Source organism: Dermochelys coriacea, chromosome 11 (assembly GCF_009764565.3).
Source record: "Dermochelys coriacea isolate rDerCor1 chromosome 11, rDerCor1.pri.v4, whole genome shotgun sequence".
In the NCBI taxonomy this organism is placed as follows: Eukaryota; Metazoa; Chordata; order Testudines; family Dermochelyidae; genus Dermochelys; species Dermochelys coriacea.
This window is the reverse complement of record NC_050078.2, coordinates 4,719,431-4,734,370: the sequence shown is the minus strand read 5'-3', so window position 1 is coordinate 4,734,370 and position 14,940 is coordinate 4,719,431. Positions and strand designations below refer to the sequence as shown.

General features: G+C 41.2%; 1 protein-coding gene across 1 annotated transcript in view; it reads left to right on the top strand.

Annotated features, from left to right (window-relative positions):
- Window positions 1-14,940, top strand: part of XRCC5 (X-ray repair cross complementing 5) — a gene marked incomplete at its 5' end in the record, with an annotated part of 66,155 nt that overhangs the window by 17,065 nt on the left and 34,150 nt on the right. Inside the window, 7 exon segments of the mRNA XM_038421998.2 lie at window positions 84-147; window positions 149-194; window positions 4,176-4,209; window positions 4,212-4,237; window positions 5,243-5,380; window positions 7,672-7,762; window positions 9,332-9,465. Coding sequence (XP_038277926.2) covers window positions 84-147; window positions 149-194; window positions 4,176-4,209; window positions 4,212-4,237; window positions 5,243-5,380; window positions 7,672-7,762; window positions 9,332-9,465 — 533 coding nt within the window.

Sequence of the window (14,940 nt, the reverse complement as noted above, 5' to 3'; positions counted from 1 at the left end):
GTTGTTAAAATATGCAGAGTGCTATTTCAGTGTAAGAAATGTAGGCCCTTATGCTTATCAGATGCTCATCTCTTGTTCTCCAGGGTTCCGCTATGGGAGCGATATAGTTCCTTTCTCTAAAGTAGATGAGGAGCAAATGAATACAAAACCGAAGCAAGTGTTTTTCTGTACTCGGATTCAGCAGATCATCTCAGGTGCAGTATTGAACTTCTTCCCACTCAATTACTGGATAACTGTTGAATACAGGTCAGAGTCATCAGGAACAATGATGCTGTGTTATGCTCCAGTGAACAGGTGCAGGTGTGTGGGTGGTTGTTATTAGAATGTGCAGGGACAGTTCACATTTGCTGTGTCCAGTGATCTGGACTCCACATAGGTCACTATAAAGGGGGCATCTGAGCAAGGTTCATCGGTGTGGCCTCTGGCTCCTGATTATACAGAGCCAGTGGTCACAAATCCTCACGTAGGGTGGCGGAGGTATTGCAATCCCTATTTTAGCCCAGGAGCTGAAGTAGTAGTTGAAGAAGAAGCTTCAGAAATTGCCCCACCCTCTGCCAGTGGCAAGGTAGTGGATTCCTCCTTCCCCAGTCCCTGGATAGTTCCCTGCACAAAATCCTCTGGCTTTGTCCCAGTCTGTGTGTTCATTTCACCATACTACCAGTAAAGCTCACCAATGTTTGAGAACTCTTAGAAGCTAAAAAAAGAAAAGGAGTACTTGTGGCACCTTAGAGACTAACAAATTTATTTGAGTATAAGCTTTCGTGAGCTACAGCTCACGTCATCGGATGGCATAATTCATTCATCACATTCATTCATTCTTTTTTTGCGAATACAGACTAAACACGCTGCTACTCTGAAACCTCTTAGAAGCTAAGTGTCTTAATTCTAATGCTTTTAGGATTAGTTATGAACTGTGGTTTTCCTCTTGTTTTCATTAAAGTATAAAAATTAAATGTAGTGATTGGTTCACAAAATTAGGGCTCAGAGCAGTAAGTGTAGGAAGATTATTATATATCTTTAAAAGTAGATACATACACTATAGAGAGACATTAAGAGTGTTGTGGATATATTCTACTCTTTTTATTGGACAGTATTCATTTTGCCATTCATCACCATGGCATCTTGGAGCCTTACAAGGCTAAAATGAGACATTACCTATCTCAGTAAGAAACCAAACACTTTGCCTTCCTGCTATCTACAACTTCGACAATCAGCTAGGAAAGCAGGAATTTAATCATTTGGGAAGTCCTGGACAACGAGATATCTTGTCTCATGTTCTAAAAAGTGGAATATACGCATATGCATATACATGAAAGCACGAATTTTAAGCTGGTACTACTCTTCCCTTTCCAGGAGATCCCTGATAGTGGTTATGGGCATCTACGCATCCTCCTGGAGTCTCACAGGGCTCAGTCAGGTTGCTTCTTTTATTCACTATCCCTGGTGAAGTCATTGGGGTGATCATAAGATACTGAGCCTCAGTGCTAGCATTATGCTGATGCTCCCAAATCTACTTCTCTATCTTGTCCAAGTCTCCCAGATGTTACAGTTGCCTTGACAAAATAGGGACCTGGATGAAAAGCAGAAGATCATTAGCCATCACCAGGAAAAACAGAGGTGATGCTGGTCAGCAGAGGGCAATACATAGAAAGCTGTCAGACGCTGCAAGCATCCTCTATTGTCCACAGGTGCACAGCCTCAATTTGCTAGATGTGTCCATGAAGTCTTTTATAACAGCAGTGGCCCAAAACATCTTTGACTAGACAGGAGTTTGTGCCAGTTCCTTTCACATGAGACTTTAGTTACAACAGCCCATCCCTTAATCACCTCCAGACTGATTATTATAACACGGTCTGATCATGTGGGCACCCAGAAAGTAAGGCTTCTGCTTTAGAAAGCTGCTTTCTACTAAGCAAAACAGACCAGTGAGAACACACTGCGCTAGCTCTTCACAGAACTACATTAGTTGCTTATCCCGTTCTGAGTCCATTCAAGATTCTGAGTAGCTAAGTCCCTTATTTGTTCTAGAAAGGCCTCATCTACCATCTCCTCCTGATTTGGTGGTCTATAATGGACCATGACACTGCCTCCTGTTCCCCCGCTCCTCCCTTATCTTCACTCAGAGAGTTTCAGCTGGTCTGCCTCTCCCTCCTCCTGGACCTCAGAACATGTGTATATATTCTTGATGTATAATGCAAAACAAGCTATGCCCATCTATTCCAATATATGAGTCATGAACTTATCCACCAAATCTCTGTGATGCCAAATAAGTCATAATTCAGCTTATAGACTAATACTTCCAGTTCTTCCAATTTGTTCCCCATACTCCTTGGATTTGTGTATAGACATATAAAGGCATATGCCCTCTTTTGCTCCTGCGACCCTCTTGTAATTTTCCATTCCATCCCAACATTTAGCCCTCTGTTGAAGTACCTTTCTTTATACCTACTTGTGGGCTTTTGTCATCTGCCCCTTTTGAACCTAGTTTAAAGCCCTCCTCGTTAAGTTGATGAGTTGTTGTGTAAAGATGCTTTTCCTCTTCTTGGTCAGATGGGTCCCATCTCTTCCCAGCAGTCATCCTTCCAGAAGAGCATGTTATGATCAAGAAAGCCAAAGCCTTCCATCACACTGTCTGTGCAGCCATGCATTCATTTCCAGAATACACATATCCCTTACCTCAGCCAGGAGATGTACAAGAACACAGCCTGCACCCCTGACTGCTTCACCTTCACTCTGAGAGTCCTGTAGTCACTGCTGATCCTTCTCATGGTCAGACCTGACAGAAATTATTTGGTGCCCACATGAATGAGCAGTGTGGGGGTAGTGGTCAGAGGGATAGCTGAGCCTCAGTAACCTTTCTGTAACGTCTTAGATGCGGGTTCCGCAGGCAGCATCACCTCCTGGGACATCGTGTCACACTGGCGGATGGGTGCTTCCGCCCTCTCAGAAGGAGTCCCTGCTTCCACCACCCTACTCTGCTGCTCCTTGGGTGCGGTGGCCGTGAACTTTCCCTGCCTTGAGACAGGTGGCTCCTCCTCCTCAGCCATTGGGTCTGCTCCTCCCGTCCTTTTCCAGTGCAGCATACTGCATGCAGCATATTAACCAGAGAAACTAGAGCAGTTCCAAATACAGGATTAAAGAGGGAATAAACCCACCTTATATCATTTTCTCAACGTACCAAAGCAGCTTTTTCAGTCATTCGCATCCTTCAGGAAAGAAGATCATAAAGCATCTTCTTATTACTGTTTTTTAAACTTTGATTTTTAATTTATAAGCAATACTATGTAATCAAGAAATCATAGAAGACTTTAAAATACAGAAAGGAGATGTTAGTTGGCAAACCAAGAAAATGCAGTGACATATATATCTAGGTATATGTGATGCTCGATACCATAGTATTTCAGCTCCTAAAGACAATAGGAAGGAATAATAGTTGGTACAACAGGTTGACTTCAAGAACTTCAGGAATGGTGCTGATTTCTGAAGGTCAGATTCTCATCTGGCATAAATTGTCATTGACTTAAATGGGGTTACGACAGTTTACAGCTGCTGAACAATCTGCCTCCAAATCTACATCCAGGAGCCTTAGTATCCTTATTGTTCAAAGATTTTTAACATACTGAAGAGAACCAGTACCAGGCATGCTTTAATTTTGACTGTAACTTTCTAAATAGTATTAAATAACATGTAGAACTATTCACCCCAAGACAACTGTTCCATGAGCCCAGTATTTCATTTCTTTATTGCCCATTCATACCTAGCAATGGCTACCACATATCCTGGAATTTGTTAGTCCAAGTCTGATCTCAGATCTGAGAATTTTGCCAGGTTGTAAAAGCAAAATATGGATTCTGAATCCTATCTGTCCCTTTGGCAACCACTGCCACTCTCCATACCGACTAATAAGGCTAGTGCAGCACCTTCCAAACATCATTTGATAGGATGGCAGTTCTCTGATGAATACTGCAAATATGAGTTGTGTTCCACGTTGTGTGGTAAATGGAAACAGAGCAACGTATAAGTTTTATATCTACCGTACATAGTAATTAAATGCTCTGACCTTACATGTGGGTATTATGTTTGTTTCTTCTAGGTGTAGAATTAATTAGTTGATACAATTAAAATGATATTTGTTTTAGATCAAAACTAATCATTTTAGAAACTTTAATTTATAGATCCAGAGGCATCACTACATGGGCAACCAGGTTCTGAGGTCTTCGCAGCGAAAGATGATGAGGTGAGATAAATTAATTTTAAGTTGAGTGGGGGCTCACTGTGAATTAATGGTAATGAGTCTAGCAGTAATGATGGTGTAGGGGTGCTTTGGTGTTACTAAAAACAAATACATTCTTCACTGTGCAACTTACAAAGGTCCAGATCCAGCTCTCATAGAGGTCAATGGAAGCTGAATTGAGCCCAAATTGAATATCATGTGTCCAATCAGAAATGAGAAATTTGTAAGTTTCACTGTTGTTACTTATACCTGGGAAGGCTACAAGTGTTTGTAAATGATGGCTTGATTTTATGTGGATCATTGCATCTCAGACTGTCTCATGGAATGCAAAGTGTGGTTTATATTTTTTTTCAAAGTTTGAAATGTTGCAAGCTGATGTAAGATTCAGCAGAAAAAATACAGAGGCAGTCAGCAAGGATTCTTTCCCTTCAAGGGCTAATGATTATGAGGGAAAAAAGGAAAAATAAATTACTATAACCAGAAAAGGAGCCAAAACTCTCCAACTTGGGGTTCAAACAAGCCTTATTACTTCGTAGCAGCCATTTTATAGTCCTCCCTCTGAACATCTGTGCCAGGGACAGGGAACCTGACTTGAGGTTTAACCTTTTGTTCACTGGTGACTATGTAATGCTCCTGCACTCAGTTTCTCTCGCATTTAAAATGAAATCTACTCTCAACATTCAAGAAAATAGAAACTTCAAAAACAAAGCCCTGAAAGTACCATTTCTTCTTTCCTTTCTATCCTGCAATTTCACCCATTCATGTTTGTTTGAAATGGTGATATGTACAGGATCTAAAGATAGTCCCTACTTTTTAATATATCCACTGTCGTGACCAGATTTGAACTGTGCCTATTGCTGTGTCTTCTGGAGGTAAAAGGTGGTGTTTAAGTCAAGCTGCTGACTAAAAGTGGAGACATCCTCACCAGTGCTTTTGGATTCAGTGTGAACGTTGGTCTGAATAGCTTTTAACGAGGGCTTGTATGAACTTGCAGCTCTTTCTTGACAGGCTGCAGCAGTTGCTCTTTCTGCCCTGATTCATGCTTTGGATGAGTTGGATGTGGTGGCCATAGTGCGTTATGCTTATGACAGAAGATCTAATCCTCAGGTTGGCGTAGCCTTTCCATGTATCAAGGATGCATATGAGGTAACGTTTTGACCTTATATAATGCCTTTCTTCAGAGAGTCTCTAAATCCATTGTTTGCAAACATTAATTAATGAAGTTTCACAACAAAGCAAATTACATATGAGTTTGCAGTATGATAAGGCAGGAAAAGAGGCCAGCGTGATTTTGGGTTGGACACAGAGACATCAGGACACAGAGCAAGGAGATAATCTCGTTTTACTATAAATCTGTGATGAGACCATATCTGGACTATTGCAGTCATTTCTAGGCATCTAAATACCAACAAAATACTAAGAAATTGGGAATTCTGAGCAGCTAGTTAAAATCATTAAGACGCTAGAAGAAATAATTGAGACTAGAACCAGTAGAACTCTGCTAGAAATGTTGTTAACTTTTGCTGAATCTCCACCCCGGCCCCAGAATCTGTGAAATTTGGGGGGGAGATTTGCAGGGTTTGGGATATTCTTAGAGTGAACTCACTGAAAATGCACATGGTAAAACAAAACAGTATGTTTAAATGTGTGTCTTTATTGTAAAGTTTTAATAATAATACTTTTATTTTACCCTATTTTATTTTTAAAAATGTCTCCCTCACCTCTCTGACATCTATCTTCCCCCCCAGATCTTTTAATTCCCCTATATCATTGGTTGTCAACCTTTTCCATACCATGAACCTCTTATAACTGAAAAATGTTTCAGGACCTCATTGCCATCCTAGCTATAAAGAAAGGGAGGTGGCCATGAACCTGCTAGAACTTGTTCGCAGCCCCTGGTTGAAAACCCATGCTCTAGATCTTCAGTCAAACATTTGGTTTTTTCATAGCAAAGCAATCAAGAAGGGAGAGGACAAGAAAAAACATTCAGTATTTGCAATTTTAAAAGTTGTGGTCAGATTGTTCGCTGACGTATACTCCAGGTAACCCGGTAGGATGCATGTTAATGCAGAATGTGGGTCTAATAGCTGTCAGAAGGCTTTTCAGACATATCTTGCTGCACTGAATAAAGCGCATGAGTGGGAAGTTTGTGCTAAAGTAATCAGCAGTGAAATAAGAAAAGGAGTACTTGTGGCACCTTAGAGACTAACAGATTTATTAGAGCATAAGCTTTCGTGAGCTACAGCTCACTTCATGACATTTAATATTGTTGTCATTAAGTTTTTGATTTGACATCCCTTTGAATTGAATGGGGGCTGGACTTGAAGACTTGCGTGTCGTAGGTGGTCGATAAATCTATCACCACTGTTCTGGTTTTTAGATTTCACTGGACAGGGAACTGTCTCACAGCTAGCCAGTGGATTACCCTGATAGGCTGCAGGTTGCCCACCACTGGTCTAGATAATACTTAGTCCTGCCATGAGTGCAGGGGAGTGGAATAGATGACCTCTTGAGGTCCCTTCCAGTCCTATGATTCTATGACTTCTCAAGGTCCCTCCCAGCCCTACATTTCTATGATTCTACATTTTCTTTATTTTATGCCTCTCAGAGATATTGTTTGAGTTAGTCTGTAGACTCTGGAAGATAGTGCCAGATGTTTCACATTGCATTTGGGAAGGTTTCCTTTGAAACCATAAAGGCTAGAAATGTAGTTCTTTAAAAAAATGAATGCTTTACATCACACACACACACACACACACACACACACACCCCCCCCCCCCCAGTGAGACCCTAAAAGCTGTACAGTATTGCAGAATTTCTGCAGCATATGTCTCCAGTGATCTTACTTGTGAGAGACTTTTCAGGGAGCTAAATATGTATAGGTTGGCTAAGCAGTGACTACGGTGGGGGTGGACATAAGTCTTTGTATTTTTAAAGGGTATAAACATCCATGATGAAAAGACTTATTTAGGGTGCTATGAGCTGGAGGAGGTATATGAATAAAAAAAATTAGGCTGGGAATGTCAAAAACAACTTTTTTGATGGTAAGATGCAGTAGGCTATAGAGCAGTCTCTCCCAGGTAGTGATGAAAGCTCCATTGCATGGCATATTTAAAGCTGGTTTGGACAGAGCTGTAGGCAACAATCCTAAACTAGCAGGATGATGGACCAGGTGATCCAATAGGTCTAATAAATGGCTAGAGCATTACTGACACAATTTTTTTTAATCATCCTGATATTTGTGAAAGTAATAATTATGTTAAATATTGTACTTAATATTTGTATTGTACTACAGTTTTTAGTAAATCAGACTATTTCAATTTGTACAGTTTCTAGATTTCTGATTTCCTTATACTTCTGCTGCCTTTACTTCTGGGACTAATTTTGAATTTTCACTTCAAGTTCACTTTCTTCTCTTTTGTTTTTTCCCCCCTTAGTGTCTGATATATGTGCAGTTACCCTACATGGAGGACTTACGACAATACATGTTTTCCTCTTTGAAAAACAATAAAAAGTACACTCCTACAGGTGAGTTAGGTCCTTATTGTCTCACTGATTGGCGGCAGTCTAATACCATAACTTTAAGTCACTCTAAAATACATGGAATGTTTGACTTTCCTTTGAAAACATAATCTGGTTTGGAAAAAGTCATGGCTCAGGTTAAATGATCACAAGCTGTCATCTGAACCTTTATGATTTTAGGGAGAACTGGTTAATCCTCCATGACTTTGGCCTCTCTTTTGAGACTGTCAGCAAAGGGTTTCTTTGTGATGGGGTTCACACCTGTACTTTAGGAACTGGACTGAAAACCAGCAGCTCCTTCAGATAGGCCAGGGGTGGCCAACTGTGGCTCTGGAGCCGCATGCTGCTCTTCAGAGGTTAATATGCGCCTTGCATAGGTACTGACTCCGAGGCTGGAGTTACAGATACTAACTTTCCAATGTGCTGTGGGGTGCTCACTGCTCAACCCCCTGCTCTGCCCCACTCCATCCCTTCCCCCAAGGCCCCTGCCCTTTCCCCTGAGCCTGCCATGCCCTCACTCCTCCCCTTGCCCTGCCAGAGCCTCCTGCGCACTGTAAAAGAGCTGATTGTGGCAGGTGGGAGGTAGGGGGAGGCGCTGGTTGGCAGGGCTGCCAGTGGGTGGGAGGCGCTGGGGGCTGGAGGGGGGTAGCGGATGCGGGGCTGCTGGCATATTAATGTGGCTCTTTGGCAATGTTCATTGGTAAATTCTGGTTCCTTCTCAGGCTCAGGTTGGTCACCCTTGAGATAGGCCATCTAACAGCCACCTTCATATGCATCCTATGATGTAATCTACAAGTGCAAAACCAGTGTTTAAATTTGAGTGCAGGCATTAGTGCTGAAGAAGCAGACACACACAGGTGCTGGAATTCAGACAGGAGGCCAAGGTGAAATCCCACAGTGTTTGCTTCACTGTCCCAAGAGTCTGGAGTAGGATGGATTAGTGGGGTAATGTGTAATACAGACTGTGCTCTGGATGTTCCAATTTGTTGTAAGGCCCACTCTGAAAAGGAACAAGAATCTGACAGTCAGGACATGAAGGATACTATGCGATTCCTGATTTGCTTTCCAGTTTCTGCCTGTAACAGGCAGTTTGAAAGCAGAAATTCAACAACCCATCTTACCAAGGCAATAATTGACTATTGTGAACGGAGTTAATTTACATTTGTAACTTTTAAAAGTTGCATTACTCCATTTAGTTCTCCAAACCAACTGTTCTCCTCATTTTCCAAGTGGCCTATAAACCTTCTGTTGCAAATAAAAACATCTTGGAAAAGAAGAAAAATGGAAGCAGACAGGCAGCAGTTACTGAGATCTTCACAAAACTGAAAGGCTCTATAACTTCATATTGTAGTCCTTAAACAATGCAGGGTTTTCATTACTGTGTTGATTATCCATGTTCATTATCAGCCTATCTGTATCCCCAGGGAATATAAAGCATAGTGAATTCTTGGGCATTTGATGTCTTTGTTAAAATCTCATATTCTGAAGTGAATCTTTGTGGGTGAATTATTACAAGCAGATCCATCTGCAAGTGTATTTAATCTTTTTTGTGCATATTTATATTTGTTGGTTTAGAGGATCAGTTATCTGCAGTTGATTCTCTGATTGATTCTATGAGTTTGGCTTATGAAGATGATGATGGGGAGACAACCGAAGACATATTTAAAACCAGCAAAATCCCAAACCCTCAGTTTCAGAGGTTATATCAGGTGAGATGATAAATCTACAGGTTAAAACATTTCCTGTTTCTACACAACCCTCCTCCTCTTTCTCAGAATTGTATGAAAATACTTGGATTGTGACAGGTGTAATTTAAATGAATTAATCCCTAGATCCTGAGTGGCTACTAGCTTGTGCCTTGCCACTGGCATCAATTTCAGACTGAATATTTCTAGCTCCCTGCATCATAAGGGTTTGAACAGGCAATCTAAACAAAGCCTTATCTAAGGAAACCAAGGCCAGCCAGGATATGTTGGGCCATTTACAAGTAAGGTATGTGCTTGAGAAACAGCTGTATCTTCTTTCTAGGGATAGAACCGATGTCCCATGTTCTGTTTGCCACTGTAGACCAACTTATGCAGCATTGCCCACAGAAACGCTGTCCTTCACTTCCCTTCTACTTGCCTGGTCCAGTGCAACATAATCAGTGCAGTATCTTTTCTTATTTATTTATTTTACTTGGCAACAAACTGAAAGTGTATAGCCAACATAAAATTTGTTTAGTATCAGATTTTTATACTGACAATGCATAACTGCATAATAGAAATTATTGCTGGGAAACTGGAAGTTCTAACAAACTGAGTAATAGTTGGGGCCTTTGTTCCTCAGGAAGGCAAGTTTATTTTGTGTTTTGGCAAGGAGGAGGCAGTTAAAGAGGGGATGCCCCCTCCCCCTTCTTTTAGGCAGGGGCAGAGATTGACTTTAAATCTTGGGAGGGCCTTAATTTTTCATTGTCTACCCCAGCAAACTTTTAAAACATCCACCTGCACCATCTGCTGCTGCATCCAGCAGTTATAGATAAGTGTGTTAGCTTGATGTTTCTGCTAAAATGATCAGCAGTGAAACAGTTAACAGTGTTGACACTTAAACTATCCTCATTGGGCTTCAGAGTTAACACATTTTAGAGATAAATAGAGCAGTTCATACTTGATTCAGAGCTATTGTTTCAAATTGTCTGCGTTTTGATTTACATTTGTTTCACATCTGAAGGTTTTCTTTGCAACCATGAAGGCAAGAGACTTAATTATGCCCCAGAATGTAAGGGTTCATTTTAAAAAAAAGATGTGACAAATTCAAAAAGATGGGCAATTATGATACAATTTATGCAGCTGCATAATCATGTTATACACAGCTCCATGGATAGAATCTTGTTGAATGTGGGTTTCTGCTCTGAAAAGTGACTAAAATGGCATTGTGGGGTCCATCGTTATTGTATCTCAATGATTCCAGATGAAATTTGCGCATTTTACAGGTTAAAAAATGTTTTTCCTATCTGCCTGCAAATTCAGGTTCTGCGAGTCATCCTGGGTTTGTTCTTTTTACTGCATTGTCACCAGAAATAGAAGGTTCTGTGGGCCAAATTTTGTCTTCAGTGACACAAGTGTAACTCAGCTGTCTTGAAATCCTACCCTCAATGACCCATGCAGAACCCAGCATTCTATTCAAGTTCTGCCTACCAGATTGATTGTACAGAATGCGACCGATTGCAAGATTTGGCTAGCAGAAGCTTTGTTACTTCATGATGATATTTGAGATGAAAAAACCCCAGCATGAGGCAAGCCCCAGTGGGAGTTTGCAGAGTTGGGAGTTAGAAAAAAAACAACCATGGTTTTATTAATAAATGGAACAATGTTTTGATGGAATTTCCTCTGCTTTTTACAGATAACATTTTAAACTCTTGCTTCAGTGGACAGTCATGTATTGGAGATATCTTTCCTTAGTGTGTCATTGACTTCCAAAACATAGAATTATAGAATATTGGGGTTGGAAGAGACCTCAGGAGGTCATCTAGTCCAATCCCCTGCTCAAAGCAGAACCAGCACCAACTAAATCAGAATAATGGCATTATCCCAATGACTGATTTTATAGTGCTGCTGGAGGGTCACTGTGTAACTATAAACATTTTGATTTTAGAGGAAGATAGAGGGAAAATAGGACTCCCTAGGAGAGGCTGCTGTTGGTGGGGCATTCATTTTATTATTTATGCTAGTGGCCAGAGGTCCCAATCAGGATTGGGACCTCATTGGGTACGTCTACACAGAAAAGAAAAACCCAGGGCTGGCCAATGTCACCTGACTCAGGCTCGCAGGGCTCAGGCTTTGGGGCTGTTTCATTGCTGTGTAGACTTCTGGGCTCAGGCTGGAGCCTGGGTTCTGGGACCCTCCCACCCCACAGAGTCCTAGACCCTGGATTCCTGGATTCGAGCCCGGAAGTCTACATATCAATGAAACAGCCCTGCAGCCCCAACCCCGTGAACTGAGTCATCTAGCACAGACCAGCTGCGGGTGTCTTGTTGCTGTGTAAACATACCCAGAGTGCTAGGTGAGGTACTAACAAAATAAAATATAGTACCTGCCTCAGAAAGCTTACAGTCTAAATAGTAAGCCATAATCTACTAGTTCCTTTCTGCCATTTTGTTAGTATAGGTCTATTTTAGCACAGTTTCTAGGTAGAATCCTGAGTGTCATATGACTATGCAGCATGTAAATTGCAGCGAAATTGCTCTTATTTTTGAATTTGCTGCCTAGCTGCACTCCAAAAATTAAACTTATATTTTTTAAAAAAAAAAGAGTTGTACCTATTGCTCGTATGGGTTGCCAAGAAAACCTTTACAATATGCTGTGAATATAACCAGTACAGTGATGTCTGCATGAATCCACACACAGCCTGAGAAAATGCTTCTGAGAGAAGCAGGAACTACCCCATTCATCTCACTGAGGTGTTACCTCATGAGGGTACTTGAAATGATTAGCAGTGCATGTTGATGTTGAAGCAGAAGCATTTAGATAAATTACCTTTTCATCTCTGGAAGCAGTGGCTGATATTGGTGTTGGTCCTGCTTTGAGCAGTGGGTTGGACTAGATGACTTCCTGACGTCCCTTCCAACCCTGATATTCTATGATTCTATGATATGAGAGGGTGCAAAGGGATGGTAAATGGCTGTCAGTTTGCTGGAGTGGAGAATGAGGAATTCAATCCTCCCTCCCCAATACAAAAGCTTCAACTTCCTCCTTGATGCCAAAAAACCCAAACCAACTCCTGTATCTTCCTGGGTGGGAAACTGACTCTCCTATCTAGCTATCAACGCCTCCAGCTTTTTCAACATTTTCTTTGATGCAGTTATTTCTTTTCAGTACAGAAATCAGCAGCACATTTTAAATTTGGGGGCAGCATACAATAAGATGCTTTTAATATCAAAATAAAGAAGTAATAAGTTACACCGGGCAGATTGTGCTGTACTGGGACTGGGTGAGCAGGAAATTAATGAGGGGAAGAGCTTGGATGAGAAGGTTCTGCATAATTTAAGGGTTTCTGCTGTACAATCCAGGTCTAATATCCCACACAGGACCTTGCCCCTGTTTATATGTTACATTTAATTCACCCCAATGTAAGCACTGAGCCTGTAGGTGCTCCTGCCCTGAGGTTTTTAGGCTGTGCAGCCATGGTGGGAGATTTCTCCAAAAAAGTCCATGTGGACATGGCTTTTGACTTGATGCAGAGGACAGGTGGCAGAAGGTAGCCAAGAGAGGTTGAAATGGCGACTGTGGGGCACTCTCATTGGAAATGAGACCAGAATGGATCTTTCAAAAGGTTGTATTAAACCAGTTACAAAAACAGATCTCACCTGAACTTCTAGACACCTGGAGGTTAGCCAGTGTCCTAACACTTTGAGGACCAACTGGTTCAGAAACGTTTTGTTGAGGCTGTCTGCCTGCTGCTAGGGAAAGCAAGTCATGACTCTTCCCTGCAGTCAGTCCAAACTGGCCCTGTCCATCTTACCTAACTAGGAGACCTTCATTCTGTACGCATCACTATGGAATCTGAGTTCCCTAGGGAGCCCTTTCACTGTGAATTGCCACCTTCTGCTACCAAATCCTGATCCTTCCTTCAGGCTAGGAATACAAGGCACATCTGGGGTTTAAACAGAGCAGACAGTACATTGCTGACAGCTTACACAAATGGGAGAGTGAGCCTGGAAGCAGGTAGCAGCATGAAGCTGCCTGGTTGCCAAGGGAAGTGGAAGAGGAATGTTAGGCTCAAAGGAAAGGGGAAGCAGAGTGGGAGGGACAGACTGAGATAGAAACTTCAGGATAAATATATAGAGAGTTCTAACTATTTAGCTTAGGTGTTTCCAAGGTGCCCATCACCTTGCTGACTTGCTCCCTCACACGGCAGCCAGAAGCCCTCTTCCTTGTGAAACAGTCTCTTATCCTCTTATTCTAAGGGTTAAAATAACGTCAAAAGCCTTGTCACACCCACAAAAGCAGCTGGGTGTAAATAAATATAGGCAGCTCTTGCTTCTCAGTCCACCCTGTTACTGCAGCTAAGTCACAGAGGACCTTAGGATACAGTAGCCTACTATACATATTCAAATCAGATTCAGTGTCTTGCTTTTGGGAGTTTAATTCAGTCCCCTAACGCTGTTTTAATATTGTTTTTGTATTAAACGAGCCATGGCTACAGCTTTTAGCAACATCTTTATTCTTTTTCAAAATAATTATGCCTTAAATCATTACAAGTGTTTTTCAATCTGTTTTGTGCGACTGTCTCCTTTTGAAAGTGTATGCTAATGTGGATTAGACTCTGAATGGCAGCATGAAAGAGCATCAGTATTGATGTGTAACATATGATAGGGATTGGTGTTATTGGCACCTCTTCAGCATGAATGTGGAGGGTTTTTTTTTTTTTTTCTTTCTTAAATTGAGGTCATGCCTGACAGCCAACAAGGGAGCACAACTCTGTTTGCTTGGCGTTTTGAATACTTACCCACACATTTACACCTAATATATATTGTACAGTGCATTTCAGTAGCAAATGTTCCTCAGATATACAAACATACATCTGCACTGGCTTCCCACTCATTTCATATCAATTCAAAAGTGCCTGCTTTGTTTTTAAAACTCTCCATGGAAATTTTTCAGCCCACCTCATTGACCTGGTCTCTCTCTGTTCTCCAGTTTATCTAGCACTGGCCTCCTCTTTGTCTGCTATCTTGACACTGTTGTGAAAGAACCTTCTCTTCCATAGCTCCTACCATCTGTTCGAGCCTTCATGTGCCTCTGTCAGCCTCGTCCGTTCTCTCACTCTTTTCAAATCTAATCTGAAAAAGTATCTATTCTCTTTTCCCTGTGCTTTTAAATTTCTCTCTCTTCATTTGCATAGATACATAATGACTTCTTTTGTGAATATCCAGATATGATTGACCCAAGAGGAAATGTTTTCTTTGAGGGACAATAAAGCTTGATGTTTACTGAAGCAGGAAGTCAATGTATATATATATTGTTACCTGTATTCAGAATGTCTCCATCAGAAATATCTGAAAATCTCTCTCACATGACCATGAATTTAAAGTAATTTCCTTTGAAACTAACATTTTAAAGGTAAATTGAAGTTAGGCAGCTGGAAGGAGAAAGCAACTGTTTAGCTGCTGGGAGTTAAGTAATAATTTTCGCAGAATTTATTGC